At 44.7% G+C, this 17,172-nt stretch overlaps 1 protein-coding gene across 1 annotated transcript in view; it reads right to left on the bottom strand.

Annotated features, from left to right (window-relative positions):
• CHRND (cholinergic receptor nicotinic delta subunit) overlaps positions 1 to 17,172 on the bottom strand; it is an 85,699-nt gene that overhangs the window by 18,334 nt on the left and 50,193 nt on the right. The window contains exons 7-9 of the mRNA XM_077292916.1: positions 16,416 to 16,616; positions 15,949 to 16,060; positions 10,055 to 10,169 (exon numbers count right to left, since the gene is read on the bottom strand). Of these exons, the coding sequence (XP_077149031.1) occupies positions 10,055 to 10,169; positions 15,949 to 16,060; positions 16,416 to 16,616 (428 nt within the window). The remainder of the gene's footprint in view (positions 1 to 10,054; positions 10,170 to 15,948; positions 16,061 to 16,415; positions 16,617 to 17,172) is intronic.

Genomic DNA, 17,172 nt, shown 5'->3' with positions numbered 1-17,172 from the left:
GTTTTTTGCCTGATTCTCCTGAGGTATTTGAGCCGGTCGGCATTCTGAAGGAAGGGGTGGTCCTTTCTGCCATTTCCCCTGATTTGCGACGGGTTCTGCAGGAATTTCAGGCTGACAAACCTGACCGCTGTCCTGTGGGGAAACTGTTTGTTCCTGATAGATGAACTAGTAGAGTGATTTCTGAGGTTCACTGTTCTGTGTTGGCTGGTCATCCTGGTATTTTTGGTACCAGAGATTTGGTTGGTAGGTCCTTTTGGTGGCCTTCTTTGTCGCGTGATGTGCGTTCTTTTGTGCAGTCCTGTGGGACTTGTGCGTGGGCCAAGCCTTGTTGTTCCCGTGCTAGTGGGTTGCTTTTGCCTTTGCCGGTCCCTGAGAGGCCCTGGACGCATATTTCTATGGATTTTATTTCAGATCTTCCGGTTTCCCAGAGGATGTCGGTTATCTGGGTGGTTTGTGACTGGTTTTCTAAGATGGTTCATTTGGTGCCTTTGCCTAAATTGCCTTCCTCTTCTGATTTGGTTCCGTTGTTTTTTCAGCATGTGGTTCGTTTGCATGGTATTCCGGAAAATATTGTGTCCGACAGAGGTTCCCAGTTTGTTTCTAGGTTTTGGCGGGCCTTTTGTGCTAGGCTGGGCATTGATTTGTCTTTTTCTTCCGCATTTCATCCTCAGACAAATGGCCAGACCAAGCGAGCTAATCAGATTTTGGAAACTTATTTGAGATGCTTTGTGTCTGCTGATCAGGATGACTGGGTGGCTTTCTTGCCATTGGCCGAGTTTGCCCTTAATAATCGGGCTAGTTCGGCTACCTTGGTTTCGCCCTTCTTTTGTAATTTTGGTTTTCATCCTCGTTTTTCTTCGGGGCAAGTTGAATTTTCTGATTGTCCTGGTGTGGATTCTGTGGTTTACAGGTTGCAGCAGATTTGGGCTCATGTGGTGGACAATTTGGTGTTGTCTCAGGAAGAAGCTCAGCGTTTTGCTAACCGTCGTCGGTGTGTTGGTTCCCGGCTTCGGGTTGGGGATTTGGTCTGGTTGTCTTCCCGTCATGTTCCTATGAAGGTTTCTTCCCCTAAGTTTAAGCCTCGGTTTATTGGTCCTTATAGGATTTCTGAGATTATCAATCCGGTGTCTTTTCGTTTGGCCCTTCCGGCCTCTTTTGCCATCCATAATGTTTTCCATAGATCTTTATTGCGGAAATATGTGGTGCCCGTTGTTCCCTCGGTTGATCCTCCTGCTCCTGTGTTGGTTGATGGGGAGTTGGAGTATGTGGCTGAGAAGATTTTGGATTCTCGCTTTTCGAGGCGGAGGCTTCAGTACCTTGTCAAATGGAAGGGTTATGGCCAGGAGGATAATTCTTGGGTTTTTGCCTCTGATGTCCATGCTGCTGATTTGGTCCGTGCCTTTCATCTGGCTCGTCCTGATCGGCCTGGGGGCTCTGGTGAGGGTTCGGTGACCCCTCTTCAAGGGGGGGTTACTGTTGTGAATTCTGCTTTTGGGCTCCCTCCGGTGGTTGTTGGTGGTAGTGCAGTTGTCTTGGGGTTGTAATCCGGGCAGGTGTTTCTGCTGATTGCAGCTCTATTAGGTATTTAGGTGTGCAGGATCCATGAGTCCATGCCAGTTGTCCATTGTACTTGGAGGGATTGCATCTCTCTCTGGCTCCTCATGCCCTGCTGCCAATTCAGCTAAGATAAGTGTCTGGTTTTTTGTCTCTGTGCACACATGCAGTGTGCTTTGCAATTCAGTGCAATTCATTGTGTTTTTGTCCAGCTTAGACTTTGTTTGGATTTTTCAGTCATGCTGGATTCTCAGGAGATGCAGATATACTTTCTATGTCTTTAGTTAGATGTAGAATATTTCTTTTATCTGCTGTGGATATTTTTAGGATTTTAATACTGACCGCTTAGAATTCTGTCCTATCCTTTTCTATTTAGCTAGAAGTGCCTCTTTTGCTAAATCCTGTTTTTCTGCCTGCGTGTGTCTTTCCTCTTATACTCACAGTCAATATTTGTGGGGGGCTGCCTATCCTTTGGTGTTCTGCTCTGAGGCAAGATAGAATTCCCATTTCCATCTATAGGGGTATTTAGTCCTCCGGCTGTGTCGAGGTGTCTAGGACGTGTTAGGTACATCCCACGGCTACTTCTAGTTGCGGTGTTAGTTTAGGGGTTGCAGTCAGTACAGGTACCACCTACTCCTGAGAAAGTCTCTCATGCGGCTCCAAGGTCACCGGATCATAACAGATATCCCTGCCATCTTATCAGATATTGGAGCCGATTCCTGCGAATCCTGGAATCAACAATTTCCTCCACCACAAATTGTTCTTGCCCATCAATCACCACAGGCTGCAGAGGTGGCACAACACGTCCCTGGAAGGTATTAGGAGATACAGGCTTTAGTAAAGATACATGAAAAACTGGGTGTACCTTCATAGTCCTAGGCAGCTTCAGCCGGCAGGCCACAGAGCTCACAATACCGTTGATCTTGAAAGGGCCAATGAATTTTTGTCCAAATTTTTGTGAAGGAACATTTAACTTCAGATTCTTAGTTGCTAACCACACGGAATCTCCTACCTTGAACATGGGTGCAGGTTTACAGAATCTATCAGCCGATCTCTTATAGCATTCTTGAGCTGTGGTCAGGGATTCCTTCAGAACCTCCAGATTTTGCCTCATCGCAGTCAGCCTTTCCTCCACTGCCGGAATTGGAGAATTAATTGGAGACCTAGGTAAGATACATGGATGATAACCCAGATTGGCAAAGAAAGGTGTAAATTTAGTGGAGGCGCTCTGAGAATTGTTATATGAAAATTCGGCTAACGGCAGCAACTCCAACCAATCATCCTGGAGATGGCTGACATAGCATCTTAGATCTTGTTCCAGCGTCTGGTTGGTACGCTCAGTCTAACCATTTGTCTGGGGATGGTAAGCGGAAGAGAGACAGACATTAATATTGAGTGCAGAGCAAAACCCCTTCCAGAATCTTGAAGTGAACTGCACTCCACGGTCAGAGATGATCTCATCCGGAACCCCATGCAAGCGAAAGACATTCTGTATAACCAAGTTCACTGTATCTTTAGCTGAGGGGAGGCCGGTGCATGGAACAAAATGAGCAGCTTTAGTCAGGCGATCAACTACCACCATGATTGTATTCATGCCCCCCGATGTAGGCAGCTCCACAATAAAGTCCATTGATATAGACCCCCAAGGGCGGAACAGAACAGGTAATGGTTGTAGAAGACCCGTAGGTGCCACATGAGGAGTCTTGTAACGAGCACATACCTCGCAAGAGAGAACATAGTCCTTGGTATCCTTCAGGCAAGTTGACCACCAGAAGAATCGGCTCAGGAACTCTTGTGTCTTCTGTACCCCCCTGTGACCAGCCAACTTGGAGTCATGTACCAACTTGAGGATCTGCAGACGGACGACCTCAGGGACGTAGATACGTCAATCTCTGAACCACATGCCACCCTTAAAGACAAGATTAATATCCACAGGTGGGTTGGCCAGAAATATATCACCGTCATAGGCCTCCCTGCACTCCTTCCACAAGTCCTGGTCGTGGATAACTCTGGTGAAATTGGCATCAGATAGAATGGTCTTGGACGGGGCTCCAGGTACGGAATCCGCAGCATGGATTAGGGATAAAGCATCAGCCTTCCCATTACGAAAACCTGGACGGTACGAGAAAACAAAGTTAAATTGATTTAAAAATAAGTTCCAACGAGCCTGATGAGGAGAAAGACATCTAGCGGATCTAAGGAACTCTAAATTGCGATGGTCAATTAGCACTATGATCTGTTGTGCAGCTCCTTGCAGATGATGCCTCCATTCTTTGAAAGCCGCAATAATAGCCAGCAATTCCTTGTCTCCCACGTCATAATTCTTCTCTGCTGAGGTTAGTCTACGGGAAAAGAAAGCACAAGGATGTAACAGACTCTTCTCTCCAGTTCTTTGGGAGAGAATAGCCCCCAAAGCATTATCAGAAGCGTCCTCCTCCACAATGAAAGAAAGTGTTGGATCTGGGTGTATCAACAGCGGTGCTGATGTGAAACAGATCTTAAGCCGATCAAAAGCTTCTTGAGCCTATGATGACCACTTAAAGGGCTTCTCCTTCTTTGTCAAGGAAGTAATGGGACGGACAATATCAGAAAAATTTCGAATGAAGCATCTGTAGAAATTTGCAAAACCAATAAAACGCTGGACCTCCTTAACGTTCTTGGGTACCGGCCAGTCAAGGATAGCCTGAATCTTACCAGATTCCATGTTCAGCCCCTCGGGAGAGATGATATAACCTAAGAACTGTATCTCAGAACGATGGAACTCACATTTCTCCAGCTTAATATACAGATGGTTCTCTTTCAGACATCGGATACAAAGCCTGGGATCAGCTGACGTTACTGAAACCCAATAACACTGGGTCATGTGTTTTGACTGTGCAGACGGCATTTCTGAGCTTCAACTGGCAGTGTTGGAGCCCAGGGATTACTGTTCAGGTGGTAGAAACATGAACGCAACAGGAGATATGGATACTGTAGCCAACCAATTATTTAATCTGGAAGAGGAGTGGCAAATTCCTGCGAGATCCAGGCCTTGTTCATTTTCAGAAAAGTAAGCCGGTCAACGTTATCGGAGGATAGTCGCATGCGACGGTCTGTTAGTACACCACCTGCGGCACTAAAGACGTGTTCCGATAATACACTAGCAGCATGGCAAGCCAGCACCTCCAATGCATACTGGCTTAGCTCTCGCCATGTATCCAGCTTAGAGACCCAAAACTTGAAGGGGGAAGAGCCATCTTGGAGTACAGTAAGAGGGCAAGACATGTAGTCTGTCACCATCTGACGGAATCGTTGCCTCCTGCTGACTGGAGTCACCTGTGATTGTGTAGACATTTGTGGCGGGCACACAAAACTGTGCCACAGTTGGGCCATACTGGTCTTGCCTTGTGCTGAGGCACTGCTTCTGCTCCCTCTTTGTGCAGAGCTTCCTCCACTGCCTCGACGCACTGAGCTGCTTTGTAAAGCACTAGCAGCACTGCTCTCAGTTGGACTGGAGAAGATGATGGAATTCACCAGTGTGTCTTGGTACTCCCGCATTTTACGCTCCCAGTTCAACGGTGTTATGAGGCTTTGTAAGTTGTCCCGGTAGCGAGGATCTAGGAGGGTTTACTCCCAATAATCAGCCGTGTTGAGAATGTGGGCGATGCGGTGGTCGTTTCTCAGGCACTGCAGCATGTAATCAACCATATGCTGCAGACTGCCAACTGGCCAAAAAATGCTGTCCCCTGCTTGAGGCATGATCTCTGCCTGCTCTGCATCATGCCACCCTTGCTCTACACACTGACTATTGGAGAATTGTGTAACTCCTTCCTCTGGACCGATGTCTTCCTCCTCCATTGACTCCTCCTCATCCTCCGCACAAAGTGACCCCTGCCTAGGCCTTTGTGAGGAACCACGTAGCGCTGACTGTCCAGAAGCTGATGGAATTGGTGACTCCTCATCCTCCACCTCTTCCACAACATCATCCCTTAGCGCTTGCAGTGTTTGTTGAAGCAGGCAGATAAGGGGGACAGTCATGCTGACTAGTGCATCATCTGCACTCGCCATCAATGTGGAATCATCGAAGGAACGCAAAACCTGGCAGACATCCTTCATAGTGGCCCACTCGGTGGTTGTGAAGTCTGAACGGTGCGCAGTGCGACTTCTCTGCGCCTGATGCAGCTGGTACTCTATTACTGCTTGCTGCTGCTCACACAACTGCTCCAACATATGTAACGTGGAATTCCACCTGGTGGGTAGGTCACATATGATGCGATGTTCCGGAAGGCGGAATCGCCGCTGCAGAGCTGCAATGCGTGATCTTGCATTGCTGGAACGCCGCAAGTGAGCACACTCTAGGCGGACCTTGTGCAGCAGTGCATCAAGATCCAGATAGTCCCTCAAAAAACTCTGCACGACCAAGTTGAGCACATGTGCCAGACATGGGATGTGAGTGAGTTTGCCTAGGGAAAGAGCTGCCACCAGATTTCGGCCATTGTCACACACTACCATGCCTGGCTGGAGATTCGCTGGCACAAACCACACGTCGCTCTGCTGCTTCATGGCATTCCAGAGCTCCTGTGCTGTGTAGCTTCGATTCCCCAAATAAATTAATTTCAAGACGGCCTGTTGACATTTGGCCACAGCTGTGCTCATATCGGTCGTTACAGGTAAACGTTCACGGGTCCATGTGGAGGTGGACTGTGACGGCTCCTGCAGCAATGATTCTGAGGAACTTGTGTATGAGGAGGAGTCAATGCGTACAGACTGGATTCCTGCAATCCTTGGAGTTGGCAGAACACGTCCTGCGCCACTCGCATGATCTGTACCCGGCTCAAAAACATTAACCCAATGGGCAGTGAGGGAAAGGTATCGCCCCTGTCTATGGTGACTGGTCCACGCATCGGTGGTGAGGTAGACCTTGCTACTGACGGCGTTCAGTAGCACGTGTTTTATGTGTCCCTCCACATGCTTGTGCAGGGCAGGGACGGCTTGCCTGCTGAAATAAAAGCGGCTGGGCACATTGTATTGTGGGACTGCCAATGCCATCAAGTTACGGAAGCTGTCAGTCTCCACCAGCCTGAATGACAGCATTTCAATGGACAGTAGTTTTGCAATGCCAGCATTCAGAGCCTGTGCTCGGGGGTGGTTTGACAAGAATGTCCGCCTTTTCTCCCATGCCTGTGCTACCGATGGCAGTAGACTGGGCTGGGAGTGTGAGGATGACTGGGAACGTGGTGCTGTGGGTGGAATTACACTGGGTCTGTGGACAACAGTGCCAGAGGTTCTTCCATGGTGATCCTGTGAGGAAGCCGAACCAGCTGTGTGCGAGCTGGAGGAAGAGGCAACAACACGAGCTGAAGAGGTGGTAGGTGCCACTGTAGGTTGGCCTAGGCCTTCAGTGTGTTTTTGTAACTCCACCGCGTGCTTGGTCCGCACATGTTTCCACATATTTGTGGTATTGAGGTTGCTGACACTTTTCCCTCTTTTGACTTTGTGATGACACACCTTGCATTTTACAAAGCAAATGTCATCTGCAACTGTGTGAAAAAAGGACCAGGCACTGCAAGTCTTGGGATCGCCCGTTTTGGCTTTTGGAAGAGGCATGCTCCTAACGGGTGCCGAAGTGGAGGCTACAGGCTCCACAGTCTTCCCCCTCCCGCTCCCTCTTTGGGCCGTTCGGGGAATCTCTTCCTCAGAGCTGCTCCCACCACCTTCCTGTACCTCACGCCATGAAGGGTCAAGGACCTCATCATCTACACTACCCTCTTCCACCAACTGCTTCTCCTGGGTAGTATCGACAGCACTGCACGCACCTGAAAGTGGCACCTGAGTCTCATCATCAGATGCGTACTGAGGTGTGCTCTGGCACTGGCCCACCCGTCTCTTCAGAGTCAGAGAGACAAAGCTGTTGGGCATCATGGCATACTGCCTCTTCTTCCATTTCTCCAATGCTGCTTGGCTGTCCTCCTCTTTCCAAGCCAAGAGATTCAGAGAACAGAAGTAGAGATGGCTCCTGTCCTGGGCTCTCTGACTGCCTGGGCAATTTGGCAGGTGGTGATGAGACAGATGGGTGCTCTTCAGTGCTCTGTGCCTGAGAGAATGCGACACTAAATGAAGTAGATGCGTTAGCTGCCATCCATCCGACAACGGCTTCAATTTGTTTGTCCCGCAGCAGCGGGGCACAGCGAGCTCCTACAAAGCTGCGCATGAAGGATTGTTCCCTGCTAAAACTGAGGGATGATGATTCACCAGTGCCTGCAGCAGGCACAGAATCCCCATGTCCTCTCCCTGCTCCACGCCCATGTGCCTTACTCCCTGCCTTCTTCATCTTGGTAGACTGATAAAGATAGGCTGAAAAGTACTAAGGGCTTAGTGTGCTTATTCCTGAACAGCTGCTAACAGGTATAAGGAACACTAACTTTATCAAGTGTGGACTAGACTTTAATATGAGCTAATGTGGCCTACACAACTCTAAAGTGGAGTGTTTGGTGAACTTTATAAACTTTTTGTTTTTTCCGCAGAACGGACTACAGAGCGAGCTGCACTCACACACAGACCGTGCAGACAGCCGTAAACGGCGCTGCAAGGCCAAAAAACGCTCCTATACGTAATCCTATATAGTGTTTTTCCACAATCTAGCAGGATACGGATGGAAAGCCACTAATAGGATAAATTTGAGAAAATATGCAGGAGGCTGCACTAATTGAGAATCGGACAATGGAACGGTATGAGGCAGTGATGCACCCTGAGCTGACTACAACCGGCTGTGGTGGCAGAACAGACTACAGAGCGAGCTGCATTCACACACAGACCATGCAGACAACCGAAAACGGCACTGCAAGGCCAAAAAAAGCTCCTCTACGTAATCCTATATAGTGTTTTTCCACAATCTAGCAGGATACGGATGGAAAGCCACTAATAGGATAAATTTGAAAAACTTGGCAGCAGGCTGCACTAATGGCAAAAAAGGACAATGGAACAGTATGAGGCAGTGACGCACCCTCAGCTGACTACAACCAGCTGTGGCTGCGGACAGACTACAGAGCAATGTGCACTCACACAGAGACCGTGCAGACAGCCGTAAACGGCGCTGCAAGGCCAAAAACAGCTCCTCTACGTAATCCTATATAGTGTTTTTCCACAATCTAGCAGGATACGGATGGAAAGCCACTAATAGGATAAATTTAAAAAAATTGGCAGCAGGCTGCACTAATTGCAAAAAAGGACAATGGAACGGTCTGAGGCAGTGACGCACCCTGAGCTGACTACAACCGGCCGTGGCTGCGGACAGACTACAGAGTGAGCTGCACTCACACACACAGAGACCTTGCAGACAGCTGTGAACAGCGCTGCAAGGCAAAAGCAAGGTTCTCACACATCAGTTGCTAAATTAGCATGGGTAAAGCACAATGAAGCAAATCGCTATCTCTAAACTGGCCCTCAGTCAGAACACAGCGTCCTGTCCCTAACTGAATTCACAGCAGAGTGAGCCCAAAATGGCGGCGGCGACTTTTATAGTGCATCATGACATCATTTCAGCAGCCAATCACAGCCATGCCAGTAGTTACATGCCTAACATGCAGAACAGGATGTGCCCACACTTCTAATTAGTCCTCATTGGCTGAATTCTGGCTCTGTGAATTATGGGAACTTCCGATTCCAGTATCCGATATACTGAAAGTATCGGAACTCGGTATCGGAATTCCGATACTGCAAATATCGGCCGATACCCGATACTTGCAGTATTGGAATGCTCAACACTAGTCATATGTTGTAGATTTCCATAGAAAAAGAATTGGATCAATGACCCATCGCCTGCAAGAGTTTCTCTATCATTCACACATCACACTTTTTTCTCGTACCCAAATAAACGGTTCGATTTTTATCAGTGTTTTTTATCACAATGTCATCAGAGTTTGGTTAGTGTCCCAGTTTTTACTACCAAACTTTCATCAGCTTTTATCGGATGAAAAAAAAATTGATGGAGGTTTCTCAGGCTTCTCTTATGAGACAATCTGTGAAAAACGGACAGCACATGGATGTTATCCAAGTGCAGTCCGATTTTTTCTCACATTTATAGACCTTGCATCAACGAGTTTGATCCGACACTTGTAGCAATATTGGAAAGTGCTTTTGTGTGGACCACTTGGCTGGAGTAAAAAATCGGATATGTGAATCTTTTAAACTATCACAGGTGATAATAATAATAATCTTTATTTTTTATACAGCGCTTTACAGTTTTGCACTCATTATCATCACTGTCCCCAATGAGGCTCACAATCTAAATTCCCTAACTGTATGGAACGTGGGAGGAAACCAGAGTACCTGGAGGAAACCAACACAAACACGAAGAGAACATACAAACTCCTCGCAGATGTTGTCTTTGGTGGGATTTGAACCCAGGACTCCAGCGCTACACGGACTTCTGAATGTGCCCTAAAATTGAGTTATTCTAGAAAACTAAATTGTCTAATTTGTTGACCATGGAGGTACGACAATCGACCTGTTCTGTACTTACCATCTTCATGCGATCCGTCATTATATGTGTGCTTGGTGTTCTAAAGTGCATATTCAACACGACAGTACAGCTCACAACCACAATGGTCACCAGCACCATAATAAACATCAGGAACCTGAAGAACAGAGAGAAAAATAACTCTATAGTAGTTGTTATCTCCATTATAAGCCCTCAAATTATTATAGTTATGATGTAAAATATGCACTTTATCGCTGTGGAACAAAGTTTGACGGGCTGAATTAGATCCCCTGTGATGCAGGTTTCGGGAGAAACTGGCTTTCATTGAGCGGACCAGCTATGTAATTATACCATAGAAAAAAGTATCCAAGGTATCTCTTTCCTGGAAGTAAAGTATTTTCTTATTTATTTCTAGTGGGGCATTGCCAATATGATGCCAAATTCAGCTGGTCCTTTTATGAAGATCCAACCCCCACAAAACCTTGCTATGTGTACTGGTAAGGGAAAAGTACCTTGTCAGTAGATGGGTTGGTCAATATCACCGGTACTTGTTGTTTCTCCTGTTCTCTGGAGAAAGTGGCTCCTTTTTAGCAGCTTTAGTATTTGTGTCTTATTCTTTATAAAGTTTTCAGCATTTTAAAGTTGTCTTTCTTTTTTAAATAAGATCATGAAAAATGGAGACACTACAGGCCTGCGCTCAGTGTAAAGCGCAGGATAAATGTGCGCTGAGCTTTACTGTGATCTTTGGGAGGCAGAATGAAAAAAATCAACAACAGGTGAAGAATTGGTTTCATTTATTTGTTACGCTGTTCCTTGTGCAGTATAAGTAATTAGGCGACTTTATTTTTCGGGTCGGTGTGATTACAGCGATACCAGATTTTTATAGGGTTTTTATGTTTGGCTGCTGACACACACTAAAAGACTTTTTTTTTGCAAAAAATAGTTTTTGCATCAAGACATTTTGAGAGCTATAATTTTTACATATTTCGGCCGACACAATCATGTTCTTTGCGGGACAAGTTGAAATTTTTATTGATACCATTTTCATGTGCATGACATTTTTTGATCGCTTTCTATTCTGATTTTTGGGAGGCAGAATGTTCCGTGTGTGGTAAAATTGATAAGGCTGTTTTATTCTTCGGGTCAGTATAATTACAGCAATACCTCATTTATATCTTTTATTATGTGTTGGTGTTATTACACAATAAAAACTATTTTATAGAAAAAATAATTATTTTTGCATCCCTTTATTGTGAGAGCTATAACTTTCTTATTTTTTCCTGATGGAGCTGTATGGTGGCTTGTTTTTTGAGGGACAAGATAACATTTTCAGAAGTACCATGTTTATTTATATCAATGATAAAGCACTGTTTTTTTATGGTGTTCACTAAAAGGGGTTAACTATTGAGACAATTTTATACATCGGGTCGTTGCGGACACAGCGATACCAAATACATCTCTGGCAAAAATTAAGAGACCACTGCAAAATGCTCAGTTTGTCTGATTTTTCACTTTATTGGTGTATTTTTGAGTAAAATGTTAATTGTTCTTTTATTCTATAAACTTCTGACAACATGTCTCCAAATTTCCAAGCAATAAATTTTGCTTTGTTTTTTCAGAAAAGGAGTAATGGTCAAAATAAAAAAAACAGTGCTTTCAGACCTCAAATAATGCAAAGAAAACAAGTTTATAATCATTTAGAAACAACAATACTAATGTTTTAATTCAGGAAGAGTTCAGAAATCAATATTTTGTGGAATAACCATTATTTTTAATCACAGCTTCAGCCCACGTAGCAAATAACACAGCCCATGTAGTATATAGCACAGCCACGTAGCATGTAACACAGCCACGTAGTATGTAACACAGTCATGTAGTATATATCACAGCCACATAGCATATAACACAGCCCACGTAGTATATAACACAGCCCACGTAGCATATAGCACAGCCACGTAGCATATAACACAGCCACCTAGTATATTGCACAGCCCACGTACCATATAACGCAGCCCACGTAGTATATAACACAGCCATGTAGTATATAGCACAGCCACGTAGTATTTAGCACAGACACATAGTATATAAGAGCCCACGTAGCATATAACACAGCCCACGTAGTATATAACACACTCCACGTAGCATATAGCACAGCCACGTAGCATATAACACAGCCACGTAGTATATAACACAGCCACCTAGTATATTGCACAGCCCACGCAGCATATAACACAGCCCACATAGCAAATAGCACAGCCACGTAGCATATAACACAGCCACGTAGTATATAACACAGCCACATAGTATATTGCACAGCCTACATAGCATATAACACAGCCCACATAGTATACAGCACAGCCACGTAGTATGTAACACAGCCATGTACTATATAGCACAGCCACATAGCATATAACACAGCCCACATAGTATATAACACAGCCCACGTAGTATATAACACAGCCATGTAGCATATAACACAGCCACGTAGTATATTGCACAGCCCACGTAGCATATAACACAGCCCACATAGTATATAGCACAGCCACGTAGTATATAGCACAGCCACATAGTATATAACACAGCCACGTAGTATATAACACAGCCACATAGTATATTGCACCGCCCACGTAGCATATAACACAGCCCACATAGTATATAACACAGCCCACGTAGCATATAGCACAGCCACGTAGCATATAACACAGCCACCTAGTATATTGCACAGCCCACGTACCATATAACGCTGCCCACGTAGTATATAACACAGCCACGTAGCATATAACACAGCCACGTAGTATATAACACAGCCACATAGTATATTGCACAGCCCACGTAGCATATAACACAGCCCACATAGTATATAGCACAGCCACGTAGTATATAACACAGCCACATAGTATATAACACAGCCACGTAGTATATAACACAGCCACATAGTATATTGCACCACCCACGTAGCATATAACACAGCCCACATATGGTAGTATATAACACAGCCCACGTAGCATATAGCACAGCCATGTAGCATATAACGAAGCCACGTAGTATATTGCACAGCCCACGCAGCATATAACACAGCCCACATAGCAAATAGCACAGCCACGTAGCATATAACACAGCCACGTAGTATATAACACAGCCACGTAGTATATTGCACAGCCTACATAGCATATAACACAGCCCACATAGTATACAGCACAGCCACATAGTATGTAACACAGCCATGTAGTATATAGCACAGCCACATAGCATATAACACAGCCCACATAGTATATAACACAGCCCACGTAGTATATAACACAGCCATGTAGCATATAACACAGCTACGTAGTATATTGCACAGCCCACGTAGCATATAACACAGCCCACATGGTATATAGCACAGCCACGTAGTATATATTACAGCCACATAGTATATAACACAGCCACGTAGTATATAACACAGCCACATAGTATATTGCACCACCCACGTAGCATATAACACAGCCCACATACAGTACTATATAACACAGCCCACGTAGCATATAGCACAGCCACGTAGCATATAGCACAGCCGCACAGTATATAACACAGCCACGTAGTATATTGCACAGCCTACGTGGCACATAACACAGCCCATGTAGTATATAGCACAGCCACGTAGTATGTAACACAGCCATGTAGTATATAGCACAGCCACGTAGCATATAACACAGCCCACGTAGTATATAACATAGCCCACGTAGTATATAACACAGCCCACATAGTATATAACACAGCCACGTAGCACATAACACAGCCACGTAGTATATTGCACAGCCCACATAGCATATAACACAGCCCACATAGTATATAGCACAGCCACGTAGTATATAGCACAGCCACATAGTATATAGCACAGCCACGTAGTATATAACAGCCCACGTAGCATATAACACAGCCATGTAGTATATAGCACAGCCAAGTAGTATATAGCACAGCCCAAGTAGTATGTAACACAGTCCACATAGTATATAACACAGCCCACGTAGTATATAGCACAGCCCACGCAGTATATAACACAGCCCACATAGTAATAAGCAATAAAAAGAAAATAGGCTACAAGAGCCGCAGCCAGCTCACCGACAGACCAACGGAGCAAGGAAACGTCGTCCTGGCCCAGACGTGTAGCAGTAGAAGATGAGAAGAAAAGGTGTGTATTCCCGCTCCTTAAAATTTCTAAAAAGTCTTTATTGATCCATATAAAATATAAAATGGTACAGATCCTTGCACAAAGTGGATGCAAACAAGTGGAAAGGACGATGCGTTTCGATCTAGAAGATCTTAGTCGGACGAAGTTTCCGTGCTCCGTTGGTCTGTCTGTGAGCTGAGTTAGACATGACTAAGATCTTCTAGATCGAGATGCGTCGCCCTTTCCACTTGTTTGCATCCACTTAGTGCAAGGATCTGTACCATTTTATATTTTATATGGATCAATAAAGACTTTTTCGAAATTTTAAGGAGCTGGAATACATGCCTTTTCTTCTCATTTTCACGTAGCATATAGCACAGCCATGTAGTATATAGCACAGCCACGTAGTATATAACAGCACACGTAGCATATAACACAGCCCAATTAGTATATAGCACAGCCACGTAGTATATAGCACAGCCACGTAGTATTTAACACAGCCCACATAGTATTTAACACAGCCCACGTTGTATATAACACAGCCCATGTAGTATATAGCACAGCCCACATCACAGCCACATAGTATATAACAACCCACATAGCATATAACACAGCCCACGTAGTATATAGCACAGCCACATAGTATATAACACAGCCACATATTATATTGCACAGCCACGTAGTATATAGCACAGCCACATAGTATATTGCACCGCCACATAGTATATCGCACAGCCCACATAGTACATAACACAGCCCACATAGTATATAACACAGCCCACGTAATATATAGCACAGCCCATGCAGTATATAACACAGCCGACTTAGTATATAACACAGCCCACGTAGTATATAGCACAGCCCACGTAGTATATAGCACAGCCCATGCAGTATGTAGCACAGCCCACACAGTATATAACACAGCCCACGCAGTATATAGCACAGCCACGTAGTATATAACACAGCCCACATAGTATATAGTACAACCCGCACGAGACCGCTACGTCATTGCAAGGAGCGGGAATTTTTTTTTTATTATTATTTTCAACATTAAATCTTTTTACTATTGATGCTACATAGGCAGCATCAAAAATAAAAAGTGAAGCGGTGTTTAAATCCCGCCCCAATACCGCTGTTTGGTTGCACCGGCCAGGCGCGACCAATCGGCGATGCGGGATTTCTGTTACAGACAAACAGGTGGAAGTGGACCTTAGACAATTATATGTATAGATATCTTTAGCTTTTTATTATTATTATTTTTTATTTTTTTAAATATTTTTACAAATACTTTAAAAACATTTTTCTTAACTTTTTTTTTTAACTTTTTTACTTTCTCCCACTATGGGACAATAATTTTTTGCAGGCTGATCGCTTCTACAGAATGGGAATGCAGCTGCGTCACACCAGGGGGGTCTCCGATCCAAAAGCAGAGGAGCTGTCATGCCTCTGCCGTTACCCAGAATCTTGCGATTGTGTTCGATCACAGCATTTCGGGGGTTAAAGTGCATCGCTGGAGCAATGGAGGGATAGTAACATCTGATTTTATTATTGCAACTTAAAAGACAAAAGACTGAAGAAAGTAATTCGCAGAAAACCTCTTTAATGCACCAAAAACTGAGTCCTGTGACAAAAAGTTGTAAACTACAATGTGACTGCATGAAGAAGAGTCAGAATCTCATAAGAATAAGAATGCAGCATTAGGTTCATGAGACAAAAAACATCAGGGTTTTTGTGGAGCAATATTTACCCTGTGTGTAACTCAATACTAATACTTAGGATGACTTACTTGCTGATGAGAGGAATGGCAAAAGAGGTCTCTGGAAGGCGCTGTGAGATCAGGAGCAAGAAGACAGACTGGGCAAGCAGTACAGAAATGGCCAAGGTCATCTTTTCCCCACCTGACGGAAATATCATGTTACATACAGACTGCTCTTAGCACATACCTAAGAGCATAATGTAATTCACTCCTGCCAAAATGTTCATTCACTCCTGCCAAAACACTTAAGGAGGCATTCCGAGAAAAAAAATGATTGCCTATTCCCTTAGCAATATCTATGTAGTGGCATCTGTGTGGTGTTCAAGGGCCCGCGTGCGATTGAAACCCCTGCACCTGTTGTACTTACTCCCCTGCTGGGAGTGCTTCTTTGTACGTACCGTACTTCTAGTCTAGTCTCTACTTTCCTGACATGGCCCTACCAGTATTTGATTCCCTTTACCTGTTATTTCTGCTTTTTACAACGTAAGGGCACTTACTGTCAGCTGGCAGGTAGAATACAAGGTTGGCCATCAAAGCAATCAGCACGCAAGGAGCCAAGATGTTTATAATGTAAAAGAGAGGTTTCCTTTTAATAATGAGGTAAAATGTGATGTCCTGGTACTTGGTACTTTCTGGAGAAACGCTCCTATCAACGTTCTTCTTGGCTGGAATGTGGACAATCTCCCACTCACCATTTTCTGTAAAAGAGAATCACATTATCAAACCCTGTGCTAGATATTATAAACAGATGTACTTGATGTATTGAAACACATGTATGGGCTTGTTCTCATGTTGTGTTTTTCCCGTGTTTTTTTTTTTTTTTTTGCTGAATACTTCAAGGTTTCTTTGCAAATAACTATATTAAAGGATTTGCTTTCATTCATGCAAAGAAATGGTATATAAATGGCTTCCAAATACCTGCTTGTCTCCATTCTGTTTGCCTGCCTTGAGCTGTATTGATATCAGAAAGTACACATTTGGAGTACAGATTAAGGGCTCATACTCACATGCGAGAAACTCGGATGAGTCTCGCACGTCAATACCCGGCACTGCACCCGGCACTCAGGAGTGGAGCATATGGCTGTATGTATTGCTACGCGGCCGCACGCTCCGATCCGAGTGCCGGGTGCAGCGCCGGGTATTGACGTGCGAGACTCATCCGAGTTTCTCGCATGTGAGTATGAGCCCTAAGGCAGTGAAAGATTTGGCTCCGTCGTCTCACTAACTGTGGGGATAAGCCTACTTTAGGAGATT

This window comes from Ranitomeya variabilis, chromosome 2 (assembly GCF_051348905.1).
Source record: "Ranitomeya variabilis isolate aRanVar5 chromosome 2, aRanVar5.hap1, whole genome shotgun sequence".
In the NCBI taxonomy this organism is placed as follows: Eukaryota; Metazoa; Chordata; class Amphibia; order Anura; family Dendrobatidae; genus Ranitomeya; species Ranitomeya variabilis.
This window is presented reverse-complemented; position numbering and strand designations above follow the sequence as displayed.